The 27,392-nt window shown below is 37.8% G+C and overlaps 1 protein-coding gene across 3 annotated transcripts in view; it reads right to left on the bottom strand.

Annotated features, from left to right (window-relative positions):
* Window positions 1-1,111: 1,111 nt before the first annotated feature.
* The window catches only part of ACSL5 (acyl-CoA synthetase long chain family member 5), a 56,122-nt gene continuing 29,841 nt past the window's right edge, over window positions 1,112-27,392 (bottom strand). For all 3 annotated transcript variants that reach the window (XM_067465844.1, XM_067465843.1, XM_067465842.1), the window contains exons 2-21: window positions 20,576-20,764; window positions 20,115-20,223; window positions 18,379-18,443; window positions 18,199-18,300; window positions 17,687-17,786; window positions 15,901-16,079; window positions 12,830-12,862; window positions 12,691-12,742; window positions 12,256-12,329; window positions 10,370-10,447; window positions 9,542-9,676; window positions 9,076-9,210; window positions 8,870-8,965; window positions 8,045-8,117; window positions 6,894-6,982; window positions 6,692-6,808; window positions 3,781-3,924; window positions 2,954-3,055; window positions 2,358-2,429; window positions 1,112-1,874 (exon numbers count right to left, since the gene is read on the bottom strand). In XM_067465844.1, the coding sequence (XP_067321945.1) occupies window positions 1,737-1,874; window positions 2,358-2,429; window positions 2,954-3,055; window positions 3,781-3,924; window positions 6,692-6,808; window positions 6,894-6,982; window positions 8,045-8,117; window positions 8,870-8,965; window positions 9,076-9,210; window positions 9,542-9,676; window positions 10,370-10,447; window positions 12,256-12,329; window positions 12,691-12,742; window positions 12,830-12,862; window positions 15,901-16,079; window positions 17,687-17,786; window positions 18,199-18,300; window positions 18,379-18,443; window positions 20,115-20,223; window positions 20,576-20,731 (2,049 nt within the window). In that variant the 5' untranslated portion in view covers window positions 20,732-20,764 and the 3' untranslated portion in view covers window positions 1,112-1,736. The remainder of the gene's footprint in view (window positions 1,875-2,357; window positions 2,430-2,953; window positions 3,056-3,780; window positions 3,925-6,691; window positions 6,809-6,893; window positions 6,983-8,044; window positions 8,118-8,869; window positions 8,966-9,075; window positions 9,211-9,541; window positions 9,677-10,369; window positions 10,448-12,255; window positions 12,330-12,690; window positions 12,743-12,829; window positions 12,863-15,900; window positions 16,080-17,686; window positions 17,787-18,198; window positions 18,301-18,378; window positions 18,444-20,114; window positions 20,224-20,575; window positions 20,765-27,392) is intronic.

A 27,392-nucleotide genomic window follows, 5' to 3' on the forward strand; every position in this document is an offset into this window, starting at 1 on the left:
GCTCATCTCCATTTCTAAGCCGAAGAGCCGGCGTTGTCCATAGACACCTCCAAGGTCATGTGGCCAGCATGACTGCATGGAGCACCGTTACATTCCCGCTGGAGCGGTAGCTATTGATCTACTCACATTTGCATGTTTTCGAACTGCTAGGTTGGCAGAAGCTGGGGCTGACAGCGGAAGCTCACGCCACTCCCCAGATTCGAACCTGTGACTTTTCGGTCAACAAGCTCAGCGCTTTAACCCACTGCACCACCGGGGGCTCCTGAATCTTGATATACTGTGATATAAACTTGATATACTGTAGGAAGTAACCGGCTGTGCAGCTGAGGCCCAGCAAGGTTGGGAAATGTAGCATCAAGTCCCCCTAGCACCACCCAGGAATCAAACAGAGAAAGGAAATGCACAAAGAGAAGGCTTTGGTGACTTTCCTGACTGTAGGAAGTCACTGGTTGTGCAGCTGAGGTCCAGCAACTTTGGGAAATGTAGCATCAAGTTCTCAAAACACACCCCAGAATAAAGCTTTAGTAGTAAGCAAAAAAGTAACCCACAAACAGTATTTACACATGTCACAAGAAAGTTGGAATAGACTTCAAGGGCCATCAATCTAACCTCCCCTCACCCCGTGTAGGAATACGAAAAGCATTCCCCACAGATGCCCATCCAACCTCTGTTTAAAACCTTTAAAATAAGGTCCTCTACCGCTCAAAGGAAGCATATCCCACTTACGAACAGTTTTGACTCAGAAATTGCTTCCTAATTTTTAGGTGGAATCTTTTCCTGTAGTTTAAATCCATTGCTCCATGTTCTAGCCTCTGGATAGCACAAAACAAGTTCGCTCTATCTTCAATATAACATCCTTTCAGTTACTTAAACATGGTTCTCATGTCACTTCTTCATCATCTCCAGACTAAACACAAAGCTGCCTAAGCTGCTCACAGGGCATACGTTCCAAACCTTTTACAATTTTGGTTTTCGTTGCCATATTAGGCAAAAGGCTCACAGGTATTCAGCATGAGAAGTACTGATTTCACTATCAGCTATCACTTAATAGTAGCCCTGTGCTCTTCACATTATTAAAATTTAGCAAACATGTCCTTGACAGAAGAAGACATTTCCAAAAGTGCAATTTCTTTATTTTTCACATTCATATTTTTTTCAGTAATACAATCAGTTTGTGCCTCAACAGTATTTGGATAGAAAGAGGATATGTACATTTGATGTTAAAACATTTGAGTGTCTATCGCAGGATGATGAAGCGCATAGCTTTCCTCAGAAAAAAATATTATACAAACATGACTATACAAATTAAGATACTGAGGAGATGATAATATATTACATACCCTTACTTAGTGTACAGCCACTGAGAAAGGAGCAGATTAAATTAGCATTTAATCATAACTTTGGTCAAGTGGAGGCAGACTGTTCCACTTCAGAATGAACAGCCATACATTCCAACTATTCAAACCATAAGGCCTCTTCATTTCTATTAGGGTTGTGTGATGAAGTATTGTGGCAAAACAGCTTCCCAATATGTTTTGTGCAAAACAAACCACCTGCTCCACTTGAACACCTTAACCATTTTTATGCAAGGTGCACTGCAACCTGGTGATACATTAGCCAAGCATGGGTGTTTATTTTTCTATAAATAGGAAATGATCTTCCAGTGCCTCGGGAAATGCTTGCATAGTCCATCGTAAACACATTTAGCCGAGGTAACTTTTATTTCTTCCCAATCCCTACATATTAGAAGTGTATAGTGCATCAATTTGATTCCTGAAGTGCTTGGATACTTCTGTTCTCTTTGCTTTCAGTGTTGGAGTTAAGAGTCCGTTTTCAACCGTGAACATTTCTGAATGAAGGTAGATGTCTTTCACCTGGTTGCAAAAAATAGTTTGTGATGAAAATGAACGTTGAACATGTTTGATATGCCAAAAAACTGATGTTTGAACTGACTAGCTAAACTGGATTTGGCATGCCATGGTATGAGTTAGCTATTTATATATTCCATGTTGACAAGAGTTTATCCACCACTATCTACAAAGCCCATTGTTAGGATTGCAAATCTAAATCTAATGATTAGTCCTAGATACTGCAGACACACTGAATGAACAGAACTTACATATTTTATTTACTAAAATTCCCCTTGGTTCTCATCTAATTGGGATGAAGAACTGGATTCAAAACCAACTCTACTACAGTATAGAAATATGAAAAGAACAGAATATAAAAATGTATTCTTTTAGCCTATTCTTAAATTGCTGTATCACATCTTTCCAATTTTGCATTTGAGCTCACTATATCCAAAGCCATTTAACAGCAGTAGCCTTGAGAAAATTGCTTGATGAATAGCTACTCACCTGTTCAAAGGACTTGAGACCTGCTTCTTTTCCCAACCTGACCATGTCCATCAAGATGGCTTTTTTCACTGCCTAGAGGAAACAGGAAGTTTATTTTTTTAACAAGTGGTATTTTACAACTTTTAGATAAGGGAAGGGTAACAATTTTTAGAGGGGAAAAAAGACCAAACTGCAAAACCAGAGATTTAGGCTGGCAAAAAGTGCAATTAATCCATCTGGAGGTGAAGTCCAACAAAATATGGAAGGCCACATGTTGCCTATGTCTGCTTAAACTCCCTCCTGTCATTCGCCTCATTGTACCACCCCCAGGATACAAATTCCACATCAGAATTTCTGTTGCATTGTGCACTCATTTCCTTTCCATCTTCGTTAAAGCTCCACTGCTTAAATCTTCTTGGAAGTTTTAAGTGAGAGACCATAGTTTACCATACCAAGTTTCATATGAGAAGCCAATATTTTCAAACAAATTTACACCTAACCATTGAATAGCATGTAAGATCCTTGAAACAATTTCCACCTTCATTTGAAGAGGAGTTAACGCAAGCTCACTTCAAATGAAAGACGCCAATTTTCAATAAGAGAAGAGTGGCACTTACTTCATTTTTACAGAGTTCTTCATATGAACCATTTACTCCCAGTTTCTTTGCAAACTCTGGAAGTGTCTCTGGATCAGGAACAACCACACCCACCAGGAAGGACTGTTTGAGAAAGCAGATAAATATTCAAACCATGGCATTGTGTTGAAGGGCTTAGAGATTTCAAAAAGTGAAATCTTTTAAATCAAGTATTGTGTGAAAAAGACTCAGAGAGGAGTTGTTGTGTTTTGTTTTGGGGCTTTTTTTTGAGGTGGGGGGGGGGTCCTGTGCCCCACTCCCAGCAAATGTGGAGGTGTGACCACATTACACTTTGTAACACATTTTTTTTCCTGTGTCATAAATGTCATTTGAAAAGTTTATTAAACTGCAAAAAGGTTGCTTTTGCGAGACATCCTGCAGCACATTTTGCTACAGTTTTTCAACAACAACAACACTTCATTTATAACCCACCCTCTCCCTAGAGGGACCCAATTCGATAGTTTGTTGCAGTCTCAAAGAAAAGTTCCTGGAGTATAAAAACTACTTTCAAAGTAGGTACTATACAATTACACAGGAAATAACACTTTCAAGCCAGGAACAGAAAACCTTTCATATTTTGTTAACAGAAAACAATCCCCTTAAATCTGCCCCTTGGGGTGAAAAAAGCTCATATATCTTTTTGAGAAGGAAGTCTGTGGTTTTTGAGTATGTAGTTTATTATAATGTTGCAGATGTCCTGCTCAGCAGCAAATCATGTTTTAATTTGATTATTCAGATTTGAGCATCTTGCTGAGAGCAAACAAGACACCACCACTCTTCATGATATTGCTTTAAGGACTATGGCTCACCTGTAGACTCTCTCCATGTACAAAGACCTGTGCCACGGGACTACTTCTGATGTAGATGTTTTCAATCTTTTCAGGTGCAATGTATTCTCCCTGAGCTAATTTGAAGATGTTCTTTTTTCTGTCGATGATCTTCAGTGCCCCAGTCTACCAAAAAATGTTGTATGAAAGGGAGAAAAACAGATCTGCTTGTAGTTTATTACCAAATTCAATTTTAATATATCACCAAATCATGTACTTGTAATGTGACTCTAAAGAGGAAGAAAACGAAAAAATGTGGGGGGTGGTACCTACCACGAGAAACAATCCACACTACTGGGTTCATTTCTGTGTTCCAACTCATATGCACGGGGTTTAAGTTCAAAGTTTCTGCGGCCTCACTTGAGTTCCTTCTCAAGCCTGTTGCTGATGTTTCACCTCACAATAAGCACCTTTTATTAATGGAAAAGGACTTTGTACTTAGAACACCTGCACATGAGCTGGCACATGGGAATAAGTAACCATGCGGATTGTTTCTCTGTGTCATCCAGAGAATAACATGGCAGCTTTATAAAGCAATTCCAGCTTCATAAAGTACAAGAGTAGCTTTTAGTCTTAGTTATTATGCTCAGTTATTAACCTACTTAGTTTTTTAGGATTCCAAACTAAAGCCATTTCCCACAAATACGTTCTAGAAGATAAATTGGCCGAACCAGGCTGTCTTTTTAATCTAAACACCACAGAAGCTGGCATTTTAAGGGGCAAACAGTAGCATATAAACCTAACATGGCATAAGTAAAGTCCTCCTAATTGTAACTGCGAGTTACAGATTACAACTGTCACTTCAGTTCAGCCCAAGGCATTTTGCTACTATAGGTACTAAAGAACACAATCACATAAAGATGCACACACGCTTCCCCTCTAAAATGCCTTGAGTCTTCTACGAGGTTGGGAAAAATAAATAAATAAACAAGCCAAATGGACAGTTGGTGACTTTTTCTGGTAATGTGCTAGTATTTTGCATTGCACCTGTGGCAAGCTACCTGAAATACACAGCTCTGTCCAAGAAAGAGCACCAACTTTGGCCATTATGGTGCTTTCCATACCATCCAGTATTTTACTATTGCCAATACAGGACTAAGCAACTGTATTGTAGTCCAATGACCTCTTTTGTTGCCTCAGGACTCCCTAAACAGCTTGGAGCAGCTACACATGCTACTCCAAGCCCCCCCCCCCCCCCCAAAAAAAAATCACAAGTCTTCAATTGGTTGTGAAAAACTGATTTTTTTTTTTGTAAATATTACAGTGTACAAATGTAGTCTTAGTATAGCAGAATGTGGCCCAATATCAACATTGTCCTTACCCCCTCTCCTAATCTTCATACTACTAGTCATTGTGTGGTGTATGAATAATGCTGCAATCATCACCAGAGGGATTCCACTTCTGCAATTTAGAACCCAAATGATGAGTGCAAGAAATGTGCAGACCTTCCATAATTACTATAAAGGTTAAGAATGATTTCATGCAGCTAGTGCTAAAGTATTTAAATAGAAGTAAACCAGCTTTACCCTTGGTTTTTTATTTAAATCCCTGTGGCTTATATACAGTATGCCTGAATTAAATATTTCAGTTTCTCAGCTGTGAAGGCAAAACAAATCTGCTAAGCAAGAGTACTGATTTGGCGTTAACAGGTAGTAATGATACTTGGGAAAATGAAAGGCAATAATAAAAGTTGGAAACCACACTACAGGTGGATTGGGTTAATCAAACAAGCCATGGCCTTGAATTTGCAGGACCTGAACAAGGCAGTTGATGCCTGGGGATCTTGGGAGGTCTCCCATTCAGAGGGTTACCATAAGTCAAAACTGACTTGGTGGCATATATCAATATGATGGCTGAAGCAGAACTTTGCCCAGTATAGCATTCTTTAGAAAAATCTTACCCAATGACAAGCATTCTGTGATCTGCTGGTGGATGGACTGCAGTCTAACTCCTACCACCCACTATGTGGCTGTGTGCAATAGTTTTTGTTAATATACCATGTAATTCCAGAAGCTAGGAACCAAGTGTCAACGTCAGTTCTCTGAGACCAGTTTCACATTCCACTCTTCAACTATAGCTTGTAGGGCTGGGCGGTTTCATTCGTTAATTTCGTAATTCGTTATTAATTCGTTATTTTTTTTTATAACGAAGCGATATTGAACCATTCGGGAGCAACTAAAAAACGAAACGAATTTTTCCAATTCGTTTCGAAATTGTTTCAAAATTGTTTCGTAATTGTTTCGAAATTGTTTCGTTATTATTTCGTTATTATTTCCGTACGTCTGGTGCAAGTTTTATAGTCGTTGTTTGTTTTATCAGTGATAAAAAAAATTATCACACCAACAGTCAACAACAGAGGGAGAGGGAAGCTTCAGAAGTCCCCCCTGACCCATTTGGAGGGTTTTTTAGCGTATTGCGCAATCGCGTCCGCCATTAACGAATCGATTCGTTATTGTTTCGAAATTGTTTCGTAATTTCCGAAATTTCGTAAATATCGAACTTTTTAAAAGAAAAATTTCGGAATTCTTTTAAATAACGAAACGCAAAAAAACCCCTAAAAACGAATTGAATTTAGAAACAAATTTTTCCATGGTTGGACAGCCCTAATAGCTTGCATATTACACTGTTCTGCAACAGCTAAAAAAGAATTGGCTAGTGCAAGCTTGGAGTGATATTACACATTTTTATGGCTTCAAGTCTGCATAGGACATGCTTACTTCTATAGACCAAAATTCAGCCTAGAAGGCAAAATCACTTGATATGATTTTGCCTTTTATATCCAGCACTATATCCAGCACTATGTATTTTAGGAACATTGGTCTCCCTTCTCTTTTTGAAGGACGGAAGTTTTTCAGATTCGGCCCACAAGATTTTTGATATGTTCAGCCCTTACCGGCAGCCATTTCCCAATATCTCCAGTATGAAGCCACCCATTGTTATCAAGTGCTTCCGCTGTTTTTTTGTCATCCTTCAGGTAACCTTTGAATACATTTGGCCCTTTAATGCAAACCTAAAGAAGGAAGAACACAAAATGAATGTTAATCTTCTAATTTTAAACAAATTCACACAGTGTTGTAGCAAAAACGAATGCTTACCTCCCCTTCATTGTTTGATGCAAAGTAGTTCATTTCAGGAACATCTTCAAGTTTTATGATGTTGCAGGCTAGGGGGGGTCCAACATGACCTATGAGAAAAATGGTGACTCAGGATCATCCATTTGATCTTGGTGCAATAATTGACAATTACTTGTTCAGAACAGAAACTTGTAAAAAGAAAATTGGGCAAGAATGGCTACAGCTATCCCAACCCATTCCTTTTCGCTACACTTTGTGTTCTAAAATAACTTTTTAAACTTCATATTAGAATTCTGGCTGTTGAATTCCCTCCCCAGGGACATCGGATCAGTCCCCTCCCTCCTGACCTTCCGTAAGAAAGTAAAAACATGGCTTTGTGACCAAGTCTTTGGGGTACTTGAGAAATAGATAGATATGGAATTGATGTGCACTAACTAACTGGAATGGGCGGATTATGTTTAAGGATGACATGGTTAACTGCTGATGCATTGTTTTATATGTTTTTGAACTGTTTTAATGTATTTTAATTCTATTTAAATATATGTAATTATATATATCCTATGGCTTCGTATGGTTGCCTACATGTAAGCCGCCTTGAGTCCCCTCCAAGGTAGAGAAAGGCAGGTTAGAAATGCCATAAATAAAATAAAATAAAAAAGCAGTTATGGGATCTCTTCCAGTATTTTTAAAGTATGTAACCCAATGACTTCCAGATATTTTGGACTACAACACCCACTGGTCCAATTTATTTATTTATTTGCCATGTTTATATTCTGCCCTTCCCAACCCCAAAGGGGATGCAGAGCAACTGATTTTGTTAGAATTGCAGTGCAAACTTTATAGGGAGCCCCATATTGCAGAGGACAGACTTAGATAGCCCTATAGCAGCCTCTTCCATCTGCCTCCCTAATGGAAATGAAAACTTCAATCACATCTGGACCGTATTGGTAAGAAACTGGAGTGTCAATTGCACGATCAAAAAGAGGAAGAATAAAAAATACTGCTGCAGAATTTACAATAGTTATGTGAAAAAGTAACAGGGTAGAGTTAAAGAACTAAAGCCTCTCCTCCCTCCAAAAAAAAAAAAAAAGGATTAGATTCTTGTAACTGGTGAAGATTTTGATTTTCTTGCCTCCTAATATTTGAATTCCAGACTGAACTTCACTTCATACCTGTTTTCCAGTCTCCTGGCAATGAGAAAGTACAGCCAGCTGTGCATTCTGTCTGGCCATATGCTTCAAAAACCTGGTTAAGAAGACAAATACATGATTTGATGCAGCTCTTGAAAAGAGACAGTTTTGCTGTTCCTAGCACAAGTCATTACATCAAACAACATAATTTCATTAGACTTTTCCTATTCAAAAGGGTTCTTAAACATGTTCTTTAACCTGTAACCATTCCCACTCTACCTCATACATAAAAACATATGATATAGGGATGGCAAATTCTCCAGAATCCCACGAGCTAGGAGAATATCTGTTGCTAGAGAAATTGCCTGTTCAGTGGTTTGAGTGCTGGTGTAGTATTCCTGAAAACAAAGGTTCAAAATCCCACCGAACCACAGAAACCAGATGTGTGGCTTTGGACAAGTCATGCTCATCTCAACTGAACGGGAAAGCAGAGCCAAACTACTTCTGAATAAGGGCCCAGCTACACTGACCTTTTAATATAGATCAAATCAACTTTCAAAGTGCAGCAGCCAAACAACAAACTCCCACAAAACTGCATGAAAGAAAGCACTTAATGTTTATCAATGCTCTTTTGTTTATGTAATCATCATCCAGGCATCACACTGGTTCCAGTATTTCCTATGTAATCATCTACACAGCTTATCAGGTAGTTTCCCAACAGAACTGGAAGCTCTTTCAACCCTGGTTAAATCCATTCATCCACATGATATTTTAACAAATGGGCAAGATGATGACAACGCATCAACAAGCAGACTCAGAAAGTCAACTAATGCTCTGGCGGTGAAGGCATACAAGTTTTAGTCTTACATGACATCCAAATGCTGCTCTGAGGAATTTTAGAACACATGGAGATATTGGAGCAGCTCCGGTGACTACTATCCGCACTTTCCCACCCATGATGTCCTGTTAAAACAGCAAATAAATGGTTAAACTATTATCTCCAGCATGTTTATTTCTTAGCATCAGTACACATTACTGTACACATGATGGAAATTGCAAAGGGACAAACATACTTGGATTTTCTTGAACACTAGCTTGTCCCAGATGCTGGTATTTCGTAGGATGCCCTGTTTCACTTCAGCATGCTTCCTAGCCACAGCAATGTTTAGCAAGCATTTCTTGAACTGTGTGTCAGCACCACTTTGTATCTACAAGAGATTTGTACACAATATTATGAAAGTTATTTTAGACTTCTCATGATTTTCCACAAAAATCTATTCATATACATTTTTTATATCACTGCTTCCTTGTCCAATCCTAGATATTGTGCTGGCACATTAAACAGCTGCAACACATCTCAAACATATTATGGAACTGCCCCATTGCCTTTGCTAATGAGATTGCAATCTGGTGTTAAAGATTCTTGCAAAACCTAGATTTTTAGGAAGTGAAATCTAACTGGGAAAGCAACTGCTACCATGTGTGTTGCAATGGACAGAATCAAAGTGGCAACAGCTTTATAACAGCTCAATATTTTACCTTGTCATAGATCCTATTGAGTAGCCTTGGCACTACTGGAAAAATTGTTGGCTTCAAAACTTTCATATCATCCGTTAGAAGTCTGATATCTCCTTGGAAGAATCCCACTTTCCCTCCATTGCTGTAGAGCACAGTCTGAAATGTAAGCAGAACTGCCTTCATTATATCATTCAGTACTCAATGATTGACAGCTGCAAGTTGGACCCTTAAAGACCTTTGTGATGACATAGATGTTTATCATTGACAAGGTATTGCCAAATCTATTGTCTATTCTGAGTAAGAATAGACAAAACCTGATTTTATCTGATCTTTTTTGGATCTTTATTTAAGTTAAACATTCATCAACTGGCAGCTGACAGTTTTGTTGATGAAGTAGGTGCGCTAAATTCTTCCTTTGCATTTTATTTATTTTTCTTGCTGCTTTCCAGTTGCTACTACAGCAAAAACCTTTAGCTACACCAGATACTATACTTTACATTAGACCACCAGGTGCCCTTTCACATTACACATTACACATGTGGTTCTAATAGTTTCAGAAACAACTTGAGAAATTCATTTCTTCCATGTCTTATTGCATTATTTACAATGTATTTGTTGAGTATGTCATTTTGTCAGATTAAGCTTCCAGTTTCTTAATAGTTGGTCAGATGTATAAGGAGGCCTAAAATGAACACTATCCGTTCACTAGCTCAATATACTGGGTCTGTAAACATGTCAGCATATGTCCATGAAATATAGCAAACTACCTACTTCATAGCCGTGCACATGCAGGTGTAGAGACCCCAAGAAGAATCACAGGGGTCAAAGGTAACTTCAGAGGTCATTTACCTGCACTACTCTCTCAAACATGTGAGCCAGCGGAAGGTATGACATGGATATGTCTGATGTCGTGCAAGGAGAAGTCATCTGGAAGAAAAGAAACAAGTGGTATTACATCATTGCCGTACAAGATTAATGAAAACTTGTACCATTTGTATAAGTTGGATGGGCAGGCCAACTACTTCTCTTTTAGAAGGGGAGATTTAACTGAATCACTCTTACGTGTCTACACTGATTGTACCTAATATGTGAACTTCATGAGCACTCTAAAGCAGGAGCTAGATTTGGTAAGGAACACAGAGAGGGAAGACCTTCTTTATAGGTCACTATCAACATCTATTATGGTGCACATCAATTGCATTTCTTCTCATTTATTTAATTATATCCCACTTTATCTCTCCATATGGAGACTCCAAGTGGTTCATAATAAAAAACATCACAACTTAAAATATACAAATATACAATAACAGTATTATCATTATATATTATTATATATTATCAGTATTATATTTATGAGTATTATTATATTGTATTATTATTAGTAGTATATTGTATTACATTATATTATTATTAACATATGTATCTATAATATCTTATATTGTTAGCATAGCACAATATTAGTATTATATATATTATCATATTGTACTATACCATTATACTGCAATAGTATTAGCAATATATAATACATAATATGCAATTATTATATCATTATATATTATTATATTGTACTATATTATCATACCACAATATATATAATACACTACCAGTATATTATAATATTGGTATCATAAGTTGTAGTGTATAAAATCCAGAATATATTTTCTTACAACATTATTAATATTATATATTATTAGTATTATTGCATTACATTATTATTAAACTGTATGTATTGAGGGGCTCCCAAGTTGTTTTGTTTTGTTTTTTTGTTTTTTGTCATGTCAGGAACGACTTGAGAAACTGCAAGTCACTTCTGGTGTGAGAGAATTGGCCGTCTGCAAGGACGTTGCCCAGGGGACGCCCGGATGATTTGATGTTTTTATCATCCTTGTGGGAGGCTTCTCTCATGTCCCCATATGAGGAGCTAGAGCTGATAGAGGGAGCTCATCCGCCTCTCCCCGGATTCGAACCTGCGACCTGTCGGTCTTTAGTCCTGCCGGCGCAGGGGTTTAACCCACCGTGCCACTGGGGGCTCCATGGGCTCCCAAGTGATGTTGCACAAGACATGATGGAGCTGTCTTCCTGGCTGCCCCCTCTTCTCTCTATGGCCTCAGAGCAGCAGTTGGTGTTAGGGATTATTATAAAATATTATTTTATTTCTTATCCAGCTCTCCCCATGCTTTGAGGTGGGTCACAACACATTTGTACCCCTTAAAGCTATGTAAGATCCATGAAAACATATTTTAAAATCCTGTAGAGCAGTGTTTCTCAAACTGTGCTCCTCCAGGTGTTTTGGGCTTCAGTTCCCAGAAATACCAGCGGGCTTACCAGCTGTAAGGAATTGTGGGAGCTGAAGTCCAAAACATCTGCAGGAGCACAGTGTGAGATACTGCTGTAGAGGACATGGGACAAATACAGCTGTATTGTCCTAAAATAACTGAAATTTGCAAAAATGCTATCAAATGATTGAACAAAGTGAAAACCCAAACAATACTACTTAGTTAGACCCCTACTGGTAGTGTTAATTTCTGAGTACAAATGAAAATGTAATGCTTGAAATTTTACTCACAATGTCACTGTTTGATTAATATACTGATATCTTAATTTTGACAGTTTAATTTAAATGGGTTAGTTTTATTGCTATTTTTATTACGAATAGGTCTGATTATCAGATGTGTATTTTAAAATAGGCTGATATACAGCCTATAGTTAGCTTGACACGTGAGCATGGAACTTACCTCTATGCTCTTCATGAAAGCAGCAGCATTGGCAACAACGGCCCCATGTGTTATCAAGGCTCCTTTCGGGTCACCTATAAAGGATGAGATCTGGCTTTCAGAAATTAGGCATCTAAGAACCAAACTACTCATGGTGTCCTTCATGCTTCAATAAATATATTTTTATTTATTTATTTATTTATTTATTATTTAAACTTATATGCCGCCACTCCCCTGGGGCTCGGAGCGGCTTACAAGAATAGCTAAAATCTAACAAAGTTTAAAAGCAATGAAGTTATGATGACACTAATTTTGAAGAAAATATATATCATGTGTTCTATTTTTTGCTATGAGTTTCTCACCTTAGAAGTATCCGATGTGTTCCATTAACTCTAAAATTGCCCCACAACTTTCCAACAAATGACAATGTTTATAGCATTGCTTCAAGCCACCCACCTGTTGTTCCACTGGTGAAGCAGACCAGACTGAGATCTTCTGGTTTGGGAGGCTGAAATTAGATAACAATATGAGTCCTAAGTAGCACCAAATACATCATATCACACTTGAGTAAACTGGGAAAAAAATAAGTACTTACAAATGGTTTGCTCAAGTTGCTTCTTCCAAGGGCCTATAGAATGAAGGAAAAAGAAACAGGATTATGTATGGATTAAAATGGATGGTACAAGAGAGGGAATCTAAACTGTTCAATAAGCAAATAATCTCAAGTTATCCAAGCTACGAGGTATATAATTAAGTTCGGAAGAAGTGGTCGAAAGAGTAATAATAGACTACAGTTTTCAGAAGCTTCTAATGGTCATACCAGATGGAAGATCCTGGAAGCTGGCACCTCAAATAGTAACACTATGTAACATGATTTTTGTTCCTGGATTATAAATGTCATTTCCTAATTGCTTCTATTATAAAAACATGGAAAAAGTTCATGAAACTACAAAAACTTTGTTCTTGCAGCCTGCATACTGAAAGGTTAAGAAATAGCATATTTCCATTAAGGAACATAACAAATTTTTGGTTGTAGAAGGATAAAAAACAACATGTAGCAAACCCACCATATATTTTGACCTAAATGCTACAAAAGGATGAAAAGGAGCCTAGAAATGTGTAGATTTGCAAGAGTATGCCAGATGGCTTTCACAGATTAGTCCCCAAATGTATTCCTCTAAATCATTATAGTTTCTCTGGTAAAAAGGTAAAGGTAAAGGTTTTCCTTTGACATTAAGTCTAGTTGTGTCCGACTTTGGGGTGATGGTGCTCATCTCAATTTCTAAGCCAAAGAGCCGGTATTGTCTGTAGACACCTCCAAGCTCGTATGGCCAGCATGATAGCATGGAGCGCTGTTACCTTCCCGCAGAAGCTATACCTGTTGATCTACTCACATTTGCATGTTTTCAAACTGCTAGGTTTGCAGAAGCTGGGGCAAACAGAAGGAGCTCACCCCACTCCCCAGATTTGAACCACCAACTTTTCGCTCGGCAAGTTGAACAGCCCAGTGGTTTAATCCGCTGCATCACCGGGGGCCCTTGTTTCTCTGGTAGCAATGTTCAAACTGGGTGGGGTGTCTTATAACCATAGACTCATAGAGTTGGAAGAGACCTCATGGGCCATCCAGTCCAACCCTCTGCCAAGAAGTAGGAAAATTGCATTCAAAGCACCACCGACAGATGGCCATCCAGCCTCTGTTTAAAAGCCTCCAAAGATGAAAGTGCTCTCCTTGCTCCTCTGAAAAGGCACCCCTGTTCTCTTTAAATCTACCAAAATGAGTATTATGGATATGCAGCCACAAATACAAAGTTTCTGGAGTCTAATAACTACTTTCAAAGTAATTAAACAGAAAATACACTTTCAAAGCAGGAACAGATTTTTCTTATGTTTTTGTTACATAGTGTACTTGCTTGTACACATACATTTAGCTTCACATATAGGCTGTGACAAATCTTGACTGAAAATAATTCATGTATACCAGCACCACTTATTTTTAATACTCCCATCTGTTGTTCAAATGGGAGCAAGACTTTAAAAAGGAGCAGAGAGTCAAGGGATAGTTCTCATCCTGAGGCAAAACAATGATCATTTCAAGATCCAACTTAAGGGCCAGGTTTGTTATAAAGAATTCCAGCCTAGAAAAATCTATGGAGAATGGCATGGGCATTAAACGGTTATGGGCATTATTAACAACATTTGAACAGTTTATTTTTATTACACAGTACAGACCTTAAAATAGCCATTTGGGGTTTCTTTTTAGAGATATTAAGTGGGATAGGAAAAATCTATACAAGTGATGGGAGGAAAGACAGTCATCTTTCCAGCATGTGAACAGACAAGTCATAATCATAACCTACCAATTTCTGAAAGAGGTCAGCTTTCTGCAACCCGTTTCTCTCCAAATGAGCTATAGTATAATTCCCCTTATCCCCCAAGCACTCCAGCTTGGAATGGGGGAATTGTTGTCCAACGTATCCAGACACTTGAAGGTTATGGAGGTCACCCAAAAAGTTTCTTAGTATTTCCTACATGATTTGTTTCAATGTGAATTTCTAGGTGCACCTGGAAGTCTACGAACAGCCCTGTATTCAAAGCTGGTCATTAAATGTATGATGGGAAACTGGTGGGATACAAATTAAATACAGGCAGTCCACAAGTTATGAACAAGATAGGTTCTGTAGGTTTGCATATAAGTTGAAACAGGAACATTTTTAAGTGTAACTCCAATTATATATGTTTGTATGTGTGTACATGCGCACTTTGGATAGCATAGGAAAGGGTTAATACCCCTGTGGTGTTTGTTTTGCTCTCTGTGCCCTTGTTCAGAAAATTTCACCTCCCATTCTGTCGCAGTGATAATTGGATTCTGAAAAAAATGGCTTGCTGTGGAAACAAGGATTGGTGATAAAGCCTCAGTACAGACAACTTTTCCCCATGATAACTCTTTCGGGAGCATATTTCCCTTCTGAGGGGTAGATTTCTCTCACTACCTGTTGTCTCATTCCCATTCATAATTATGAGTCACTAGCTGTACCTGCCACATGTTGCTGTGGCCAACCTTCCCTCCCTCTTTCTCTCCTTCTTTCCCTCCCTTTGCTCCCTCTTTCCTTCCTTCCTTTTTCTTCTTTCCTTCCTTCCTTCTCTACCTCTTTCCTTCCTTTCTCCTTTTTCTTTTCCTTCTTTTTTCCTCCCCTTTCTTATTTCTCTACCTCTTCCCTTCATTCCTTTGCTCTTTGCTTCCATGCTTCAATCTTTCCTTCCTTCCTTCCTTCCTTCCTTCCTTCCTTCCTTCCTTCCTTCCTTCCTTCCCTCCCTCCCTCCTTCCCTCCCTCCCTCTTCCTTCCCTTTTTTCTTTATCATCATTTAGCTTTTTGTCATTTAGCTTTTTTTGTTTTTAAGTCCTTTCTACTGTTTTTTTTTGGGGGGGGGGGTTATGAGTGTTGGTCACTCTGTTAGGAGTATAGTGTCTAAATTTTGTGTCAATTCGTCCAGTGGTTTTGAGTTATGTTAATCTCACAAACGAACATTATATTTTTATTTATACAGATTTGTAATGCAGATGTTTGTAACTCGGAGGCTACTTGTAAACAAATTGCACTACCCCAAACTGTTTTATTAAAAGAGTTTCTAGAAAGAATAGACTCAGTCTCCAACATGATGCAGTACCTCCATATCTTTCAATGAAATAACTTCAACTCCCACTTTAGCTCCTGTTTCTTTCAGTTTCTCTTCAAAAGGATCCATCAGAATAATTATCTTCAGTCCTGGAGTCTTCTTTAGTTCACAGTTCTCAAGAACCACCTGTGCCTTCTCTGGTTTGTCACAGATCACTGTAGATATGTCAGCTGTAAAAACGCATGTCACAATTCAAAACCTACATTTTTTACAAGGAAACCAAGTTACACATATGATATTTAAGCAGAGCTTTAATTTGGTGAGGAGACCCCTATCCTTGACACATATGTCCAAACAGAAAAAACAATAAACAAATCTTATATATGCTTCCACTAAATGGCTCTAGTTTCAATAACCATTTTAAAGAGATCCTAGTTCTCATACCAGTATGTCAAGTCTTGAGTTCTTCCAAAATAATAGAAGATATTTGACTAATATTTTGGGGGGGGGGGTCATTTCAGTAACTACAAAGTCAGAGAGATAGTTTACTTACTAGCACTCATGTGAGTCACTAACCCATGTGAGTGATACACAAAATCAAGACATGGATGTGTTTTGATCATAAATCACAAAAACTTGATATTCCTCTTAAATTCACTATCAGGAGTGCACATCTCCATAATTGTCCTTTAGAGCTCAGATGGGAACCAAGTGTTGTTGGACTTCATTAATCAACACATTTTGAAAGATCACAGGTATCTCACTTTTGCTTTAGAGACAATAGTGGCCTATATCAAGAGATGAAAACTGTGTAGCCCTCCAGATGTTGTCAGGACAACTACTCCAACCCAATATAATGAATATAGCCAAGGATGAGGAATGCCAAGAGGTGTAGCCTAACAATAGGTGGAGAGCTACATTATTCCCACCCTGGCATATAGTTAAGTATGCCAGAACTAACAAGAACAGTTACAGTTAAATAAGCTCAATTTAAATGCCCAATGTCAATTTTAACTACAAATGCTGATAAGTGGGAATTATTTAAACTATAGAAGTGGCATGTTTCATCCATAGCCAACTATTGTGTTTACACCAGGTTATGTTTAAGAGCAAACTCTATGACCAGAGTTTCAATGCTAAGACGCTATGCACCTCCCTCTTTCACTTGCAGTTTCTAAGCATCTTTAGTTAACTTAAGAAAAGAGTATTAGGGTAGCATGACACACATTTCTATTGTTTGGGCCTTACCTGCTACAATTGCAAATTTTGCACAAGAGAAAATGTCCAGACTAGTACAGGAAGCCCATTGCTATCCCAAGAGATCAATTCTCCTGTACACTTAGTTTTGACAAGCTATACTCTTAGGATTACTCCTAACTAATTTTCATCTCCTGAAAAATCATTAGGGGTCATTTAACAATAGAAATAGAACAGGTAATGAAATCTCAATTTTTTACACTGCCAGCTTCATTAAATTTATGACAATCTGCTTCTAAGAACTGACAGTTCTCTTGTCATGCGAAATCTTTGACTGCACAATTTTCATAATTTCAAAGTAATATCGTTTCATTAAACTGAGCCATCAAATGGAATTAAAACACCAGTGAGGGCTTCCATTCACCAATTTTGCCCCAAACATCATGTTCCCACTGTTATGGAGACTACAGAAACAGTGAGGAAAGGTTAATCAAGTTCTGACTTAAGGAAAAAAGAATTCAGAATAAAAGAGAAAGGTTACCCATTTCTACAGCTGAGAGGACAACTTGGAATTCACTTCTAATAGTCACTAGTCAAGATAAGAAAGCATTCTCACTCATAGAGTGACAAAAATGCTTACCTTTATTAATAATGTATACAATTGCTTCTGGGCCCAGCGTGTCATAAAGGGGAACTGCCACCATTGAATAAGTATAGCAAGCAAGCTCAGATATGACCCACTATGAGAGAAATGAAAAATTAATTCCACATTTATGCTAATATATTTAATATCAAGCATACATTAGCAACTTGCCCCATTGGACTTCAAGATCATGTTCTACATTGGAGTACTTGAACTTGTAAACTTTAAATACTACCTATAGGAATTTCTATAAGAGCAAAAGAGGGAAAAACAACTAAATGTCCAGTTTACATTAAAGAATGCTTAGCCCATCACACACTAATTCAAACTATATAGATAGAATGCCAGACACATTCAGATATTTCTCCTTAACAAAAGACCAGGCAAATATAGTACGTAAAATAATGCTACATGGGCCTACTATGGACAGATTTAGCTGTTCTCACATTTTGTAGCAAATTCAAGCACTTATTATAGGTACAACCTGAACAGTAATCTGCATTAGTTACCTCTGGCCTGTTCTGAGCAAAGATACCAATGAAATGATCTGATGAAGCTTTACAACCTTTGTGTATTAGACCAGATCCTAAGTATTCAGCTCTGTCCAGAACCTATAAAAAAGAAAAAGAAGTCAGTTTCTGTGTTTGAGAATTTTTGGATTATTTGACCCAAACCCTTTTATTACCAACCTGCTGATAAGAGAGCCACTGATATGGTTGCCTTGGTTTTCTGTATCCCAAGCAAGGACCATTTTCTGCAAAAGATATTGAGATTAATCATCTTAAAAGGAACATGGCATGCAACTCATCAAAACAGTGTCAGTAGTTGCTATTTAAGGCCAAACTACAAATGATGTAGAAAACAATAAATATATCTGGCTCAAGAGATATATTTATTGTTGACCCTTCACATTTTTCCCCACTTCACAGGCTTCTTTGTCCCTAACATGAGCAAGTGTGGAAGGCTCAATGTACTATTTATATATGTGCAAGGACTCAAGAGAGCTACTGTGATCAGTTTTAGGGGACAATAGACTGTGTCAGTGCTTTTGGGTTCTTCAGGGACAAACTATGCTCTGACCTTTTGCCCCTCTACTCAGAGAAGGGGTCGTCTCTTTTAAAATATAAGAGTTAAGTTACAATATTCACATTGACTTGTGGATTACTCGAACCAGGTTTTATGCAGTGATTTTTTTTTTTGTCGTGTCAGGAGCAACTTGAGAAACTGCAAATCGCTTCTGGTGTGAGAGAATTGGCTGTCTGCAAGGACGTTGCCCAGGGGATGGCTGGATGATTTGATGTTTTTATCATCCTTGTGGGAGGCTTCTCTCATGTCCCCGCATGAGGAACTGGAGCTGATAGAAGGAGCTCATCCACCTCTCCCCGGATTCTGTCTTGACTAAAATTTCTAGACTAATACATGTGTACATATGGTAATATCAAAGTGCTATAATTATGTGGTGTGAAAGAGGTCATAATAGACAGGTCATATCTTATCATTCACTCTCAAGTTTCATGTTCCAGAAATTGAATGAAACTTCCAGTTTCTTAATAGTTGGTCAGATGTATAAGGAGGCCTAAAATGAACAGGAAAGGATCCATTTTAGATTTCAGTGGCTCCATTTTAAAACAAGTTGTTTGAGAGGCACATAGTTAGCAATTTCTGTACACAGAATAAGTTGGTCATGTCAAAACCACCACATAATGGCTCACTGTGAAGATATTTTATTCATTATACGTGGCTGGAAAGAAACATTGCTGTCTTTGCCCTTTTGTGCATAGTTTCCCTAACACACAGCTCAGAAGTGCATCTCTGTCTCCCCAATACCTACATTTGGCATGAAGTCTACTACTGAAATGCTGATAAACCACGTGCCTTTGGTTTTGCGAAGGTCTCAAAGACCATCAAGGGCTGCTGTGATTTTGTGATGCAATTTTATATGATTTTATGGTTTTAAGCTGGATTATTTTCATACTAATGTTGTCTAATACAGTTTCAATATTTGTATATTTTAAGTTGAATAGTTGTGAGCTGCGTATGGAGAGAAAAAGCAGGATATAAATAAATAAATAAATAAATAAATAAATAAATAATAAACTCAAAGACTCTGGCACAAGACAGTCAAGGCGGTCCCAGTGATGATCGGCACACTGGGTGAAGTGCCTAAAGACCTTGGCCTGCACTTAAACACAATCAGAGCTGACAAAATTACCATCTGCCAGCTGCAAAAGGCCACCTTACTGGGATCTGCATGCATTATTCACAGATACATCACACAGTCCTAGACACTTGGGAAGTGTCCGACGTGTGATCTAATACAACAGCCAGCAGAATGTCTGCTGTGGACTCATCTTGTTGTGTTTCAAATATATATATATATATATATATATATATATATATATATATATATAAAATAATTGCTTACCTGATACATAACGTCCTCTACGGAAAGCTTCATACGAAGTCTTTGCATCCTCAAAGTAGTAGGAAAGAAGTTTGCCTTCAGGTACAAGTGCACTTCTTCTAGCTCCTCCCTACATGTGGAAATTGAGATTGACATCTGAATATGGAGCAGTCTACATTCAAGCTTTTTTTCACCATAACCTTTGCTCATGCTGCTCTTTCCTTTACACTGAGAAAATGAAAACTTCCATGTCAATCTATAAAGGTAAAAGCAGCTAGTAATGGTCTTATTAATGACATCTTCTCAATTTCGGATCAACCTTTTCTTATCCCTTTCTGAGATTCTAGAAGGAATGAAGACCACACCAGTGGAAGCATAATTAGCATATACATAATGATGAACAAACTCAACAACTCATACATCTGAACTCATAGTTTCCTTTTTTTGTTAATAGCGTACGCATTTAATGATTTTGCTTTTACCTCTGTGCCAATAGACTGCTTGTTCAAGTCAACCGGGGGTGAAATTGGTTTTGGTTTGGTTATCAGCCATAGGAAGACGGTTGTTCCAAAAGTAATAAGACCAATCAAAGCAGGGGTTGGAAGCGGTGAAAACAACAGCTGAAGTATCCAAATCATCCTGTTGGATCAGCGCTGGCAGACTAATGAAGCCTAAAGGAGAAGGGACAGAAAGTAGTGAATATGATTGGCTTTTGCATGCACAGTAGAATAAAATGCTGACTCATGTAGCAACATCTTACAATAAACCTGGGCCAATGCCATAGTAGGCAAGCTGGAATCTAGACAATAGGTAATCAATTCACCACTGAATTTAATGTACTGTACAGTATATCAAGTAGCAAGATGATCCACTGGGGGAGAAATGAAAAATAGAAATAGAATGGGTGATTAAATTTAGTTTATACTCAAACCATTTTTCACACTGCCAGCTTCATTAAATTTATGAATTAAATCTGATACGCATTAGGAACCATGTATGCTGATAGTATCGTAGGCAAATAATAGTGATGTAGTTGTATGCCTTCGAGTTATTTCCAGCTTACAATGACTCTAAGACAAACCTGTCATAGGGTTTTCTTGGTCAGATCTGACCCGGTTCTCTAGAGTTTAGACCACAGTTCAAACCACTACACAATATTGACTCTAAATAATGGTATGGGGAGCACTAATGTACAGTAATGATATGGAGAACTACATTTGTTTGTAGGCTGCTTTTCCATCATTATATGGTATTGTTGATTACCCAATTCAGACAAACTATTTTTATTTATTCACACCCTGCTCTTCTTTCAGTTTGGAATCTAAATAGTTTACAAGCACCAGTTAAAATGAAATACAGCTAACAATTTACATTTTGAAAAACACTCCAAAATGAACTAAGTACATGTTGAGTATCCTTTTTCCAAAAGTTCAGGTTTTTGAACACCTGTGAACACACATACATATGAAATTCATTTATGTTTCATATACACGTGTGGACATACATGCATATGAAATTCATTTATGTTTCATATAGGGATAGCCTGAAAGTATTTTGTGCATGAAACAAAGTTTGTGCATATTAAATAATCAGAAAACAAAGGCATCCACGGGGATTATTTTGGAGTATTTCAGATTTTGGAATTCAAGACTAGGGATGCTCAACCTGTATTCATATTTTTAAAAATGTACCAAAATGTGACTATAGTAATGAAGACAAAAGGACTTCACAACTCCTCCCATTAAAAGTACTTTCTGCAACAATGCAGTGATCAGTCAATGACTTTATGCAAATAAGAAAGGTTTTTCCCATTGCCATCCATGCCAATGGAAAGAACATGAATAAGCGCCCAATCTGCCCCTCCAAGAGAAAACAAAGACTGAGAAGGTATATGATCAAAAACAAAAATCCTAGATGTCCTGTTGTTCGCCTTGATGGACAATCCTATCCATAATTGTTTGGAAGCTGGTTGTGCTTTATATGCCTTAATGTCAATTCAGATATGTGGCAACCCTATCAGAGTTTTCTTAACACAATTCCATCTGAAGAATTCCCTGTTAAGTCTGAAAGAATGTAAGTTACCCCAATAACCTCAAAGATTTCCAAAGCTGTGCAGAAATTTGAACCCAAGTTTCTCAGAGTCTGAGTTCATCATGGTGGTTCTCTGTTTAGAAATAAGTACCACTAAACTATGTACAAACTATGTACAAATTTAATGTAAACAAACAGATCAGATCAGGATCCAACCCTCTATCTCCACTGATGGGAGAAGCCAATCAAAGGAGATAGCAATTCCTATAATCACAGTCTCTGAAGTTGCTCAGGGAGGCTTTGTATTTTCCTTTCTGTTCTCCATGCCACTTAAATTTATTCTCTGATGGATTTCCCAAAGCCCACAGACACACATGCATAAAAGAGCACATAGTGAGAGAACACAGGAACACAATACAGAGCAAAAACTGTATATTGGTATGTCAGTTTCTGAAAGCTGGAGAATGAATCAAATTGATTAATAAACTCCTTTGAAATGTGTTAATGAAAGGTTGTTCTGTGGAAACCACAACCTGCAGGGAAAAACAACAACAAATAAATGGATTCGAACCCTAACTATCTCTCAAAACCAAGATGACTAATCTGAGATTATTGCACTTTTGCTTTATCCTGAGAAGACATGACTCAGTAGAAAAGACAACCATTGCTTGGCAAGGTAGAAGGCAGTAGTACTAGAAGATGACAACTACATTCTGGATGGACTCAATCAAGGATGACACAGCACTGTGTCTGTGAGATCTGAGTAGGATTATTGATGACAGGGTGAACTGAGTATCTCTCAGTCATAGGGGTGACATAAAATGCAGCCAACCTGACAGTAGAAAGCAACAACCACACACTATTCTTGCAAAAAACTGATGTCCCAACTTGGGCATTCTGTTTTATTTTTTAAAAAAATCAAGGTAGTCACATTGACCACAAGACTGCCAATTTTCAAGCAAATTATGGGGGTAGGGACATTAAGTTGATACCAGTGTTTGCATGAAGTCTTGGGAAGTAAGAGGTCTGCAGATATTCCAAACAGCAGGTAATATGAAAGGTCATGATTTCCCTGCCATTACCTCTAGACAGAATACGGGGAGCATGACTGTCGAAAGAGTTTAACTCTTCATTTTTTGCAACTATGAATTTCTCATACAATAGAAACATGTTTGCCTATATTACAAGAGATTTAAAAATGGCAAAGTATAACATTCAACATTTTTAGCTGTGGTATTTAACTTAGTGTAGTATTCTGGTGAGAGTTTGAAAATTCAAATTCAGATGTCTTCTTAAGTGTACTATTTTAATTGGCTAGGCCTATGGGAGTAGGCATGAGTTCATACATGCAAATAATAATTAGGTAGTACAAGTATTTTATCAAGATGTGCTGAACTGAAACTACCCTGGGAAATGCATCCTTTATTAATACTGCTCCTGGCATACACTGTAATTATCCAAAGTTTCCTCCTTTATTAGTCCTTGATCAACTAAAGCATGAAGATTAACTTCTACTATATCCATACAGTTTTCAGAACTGAATCTGGAAGTATTATATATGTTATATGATGCCTGTCTGGCATAAGTGTGGACAGTTTTGACCCCATAGTAGTATATTGTGTCTTGCATCAACCTCTGCCAGTACTGTAATTATGGGAGCCAAAGTCCAAATACAGTAAATAAATAAATAAATAAATAAATACTGTCCAGCAATATGTAGGATGTTTCTAATGTTTACTCCTGAGCCAGATTAAAAAACTATTTATATGTATCTCTTAATACTCAACACAAAATATTTCTCCAATAAGTATTAAAAGTACTCTAATACTAAAGGACAGAATTAAATGTTGAGCTAGAAAAAAAAACTAGGAAAATCAGAGACATGGACAATTGCTACAGAATACGCAAGTAAGGATAGACCATGTGGTGACACAGTACTAACAGTCAAGTGAAAAATTTCCACACTTTACAAGCAGGGAGGAAATATGCCTACTCTTATTTGAGATATACTGAAAACAAGGCCATTAAGTAGCTTAGACCACAAGAGGGCTCCCAAGTCCTACATCAAGTATTTTAACTTAGTTGCATGTTTGTTTACCCAAGACTGCTGGGAGATTCAGGTCTCCTTGCAACTTCGGATGGGCTAGCAGTTGTCTTGGTTTTTTTCTCCTGCATGTGATCAACAAGCAAACATGTTATTTGTAATTAACTATTGTTACTAGTGGAAGTATTCACCTCCTTTGCTATGACATGCCGAAATAAGCTCTGGCTACTGCCATAACCTACCGCCTCCAGAAGTTTATAAGGCCGAGGACAGGGAATTGTTTTGTTCATTTATTTGTAAAATGCTCTGTTCTTTGATAGTGTTATACTGTATAAAGAGAAGAAGAATGAGGAGTTTTTCCACCTGTCTACAACTTTAGTGCAACAGCAATTTAGGACACCTGTTTGTGGAAGGTCCCAGAGTTTGCTGAAGAATATATCTGAACAACATCAAGAAGACCAAGACCTATCAAAACAATTCAAGGAAAATGTTGTATCAATCTGGTTTGATTTTTAAAAATCCAAACTATGAAATTCCTCTGAAGCATTATTAATTTAGAATTACAAAATAGAATATGGTTTAAGTTGTGACTCTGCCTTGAGCAGAATGACTACCAAAATTAAATGACCTTTGATGCATCATCCCAAAACTCATAATTCCGGCCCTAGAACCTGTCCTTGACTTATACATGAGGTCAACTTAGGAGGTCACTTTTGCAGTGTTTGGTGTCTTGTACAAATAAATTGGTAACAATGTCTCAAGTAGTAGCAATACCAATGAAACTGTTATCAATTTTATGTTATGATACAACAATATATGGAAAAATCAAAAGGTGGAGGTGGTGTGAATGCTTCCACAAGGCACTATAGTTATCCAAGCTGTTGTTTATTCATTCAGTCGCTTCCGACTCTTTGTGACCAACCTCATGGACCAGCCCATGCCAGAGCTTCCTATCAGCTGTCACCACCCCTGGCTCCTTCAAAGTCATGCCAGTCACTTCAAGGATACCATCCATCCATCCATCCATCCATCTTGACCTTGGTCAGCCCCTCTTCCTTTTTCCTTCCATTTTTCCCAGGATCAATATCTTCTCCAAGCTTTCCTGTCTTCTCATTATGTGGCCAAAGAACTTCATTTTTGCTTCTAATATCCTTCCCTCCAGTTATTTCCTGGAGTATGAACTGATCTGATCTTCTTGCAGTCCAAGGCACTCTCAGAATTTTCCTCCAATATCACAGTTCAAAAGCTTCTATCTTCCTTTGCTCAGCCTTCCTTATGGTCCAGCTCTGACATTCATAGGTTACTATAGGGAACACCATTGTTTTTAGTATGCAATTATGTTTTCCAAGAAGAGGGAAGAAAACGCTAGATCAGTTTGCTCCTCTAGATACTAATATTTTCATTACATTTTATGATATTAAGAAAATGAAGTTCATGCAGTTCACAACTCCAGAAGCCTTTTTTCAGACGTCCAGCAAAAAAATGTGCTAAGTTGTAGATGTTTCCAGAGATATGGAAGAAAACTTTGCACTTTCATTTATTGCATAGTATTCTGCAGATTATGGCCTTTGCCCTTAAACATACAAATTAGTGACATGTTAGCTTCATTAGGAACTGCTAACACCCTTCCAGGAATACAGGAAGCCCTTTTGACCCATTTATCAAAAATTGACAAGTTTATACTAGTAAGTAAGAAGGTAAAGTTCATGTAGTGATGATGTTACAACATCTCTTATCTCATAGCCCACTTGATCCAAGTATAGTTCCAGCCTTCCTTTTTAACTTGAATAACCCAGTGCCAGTTGAACTCAGATCATATTTTTAATTTCTAATTTATATTCCACCCTTTATCATAGAATAAGCCTAATGTTAATATCACAAAACAACCATACCAATACTTTTGCTGGATGTCTGATTTTTGCTGGATGTCTGATTTATGGTGAACCCATGAGAGGGTTTTCTTGGCAGAATTTGTTCAACCACTAGCTATAGAAACTAAAATAACTGTAAATGTCTGTTAAAGTACAATAAAAGCCATGCAAACTAGCAACATTAGAAAATAAATCAAGCAGCTGCTTATTTCTCCAAAGCTTCAATAATGAGATTTTTTACTGATGCTTCAAAGTCAAGATTTTTGTGGAATATCTAGATCTTTAATTGAGGGGAATTCCATAACTGGGGTAGTACCACCAAAAACTCAGATATATAATAGGGAAAATATTGCTATGCCAATAACACCAAATCTCGTAATTGCCCATATTCCAAACTATGTACATAATTCCTTCTGAGCTTTGAGGTCTGGGTAGGCCTGAAAATGGACTGTTAATGTCATCTGTACATCTATCTCATTTCAGTCACAACTGTTGCTTCAAATAGGTAGGAGCTGCAGACTAGCCTGAGGACCTGCAAGATGTTCCCTATCTGTAGGAAACAGAGACATTCAATACTACCTAGATCCTTATTGTTGAACACATCTTTCCTGGTTTTGGGGAGATTACTTTTCCCTTCCCATTGCAAAACTCTGGAACATCTCTTATTAGAAATCTTACTAGAAATGACACAACAAAAAGTGGGCCAACTTCCGTCATCACAAACTGCCCCTCTTAGCCCCAGATAATCCCTCAGGGAAAACGCACCAGTCATATCCTACCAAACATCCTAACTGGAAGAAACAATCCTACAACATCAAAACTGGAATACTTAAACCAAATTCTGAGAGAGCTTTGCCACCTTTTACCAGAACAAAAACTCTGGAAGATCAACCGTTGGATCAGCAGCAACGGTCGTCTCAAAGTTCTGTTGGAGCAGCAACAGTCACCAGAGATAACCAGCTAAGAACTCCAATGCTTTCCATAACTTTCTTCTGAACTACTGAGAGGAGTCAGGAGAAGTAGATAATCTGGCTGCCCAAGGGGACATGCTCCAGGTGTAAGATCATGGAAGAGAGGAATGCTTCTAATAGATGTCCATTGCATAACTTTTAAGAGCAATAATGGTTTGAGTGCTTGTCAAGGACTCCAAGATATTAGTGTTTGAATTCCCATTCAGCCATGGAAGCCCACTGGGACACTTTGGGCAAGTTTCATCCTTAGAAAACACAATGGCAAACTTCCTCTGAAAAATCCTGCCCAGAAAACCCTGTTAGAGGATCGCCATCAGAGTCAACTTGAAGGGATATAACAAAATCATAATTACTGAACAAATAAAACAGAACTATGCTTGTG

This window comes from Anolis sagrei, chromosome 3, assembly GCF_037176765.1.
Source record: "Anolis sagrei isolate rAnoSag1 chromosome 3, rAnoSag1.mat, whole genome shotgun sequence".
NCBI lineage: Eukaryota > Metazoa > Chordata > Lepidosauria > Squamata > Dactyloidae > Anolis > Anolis sagrei.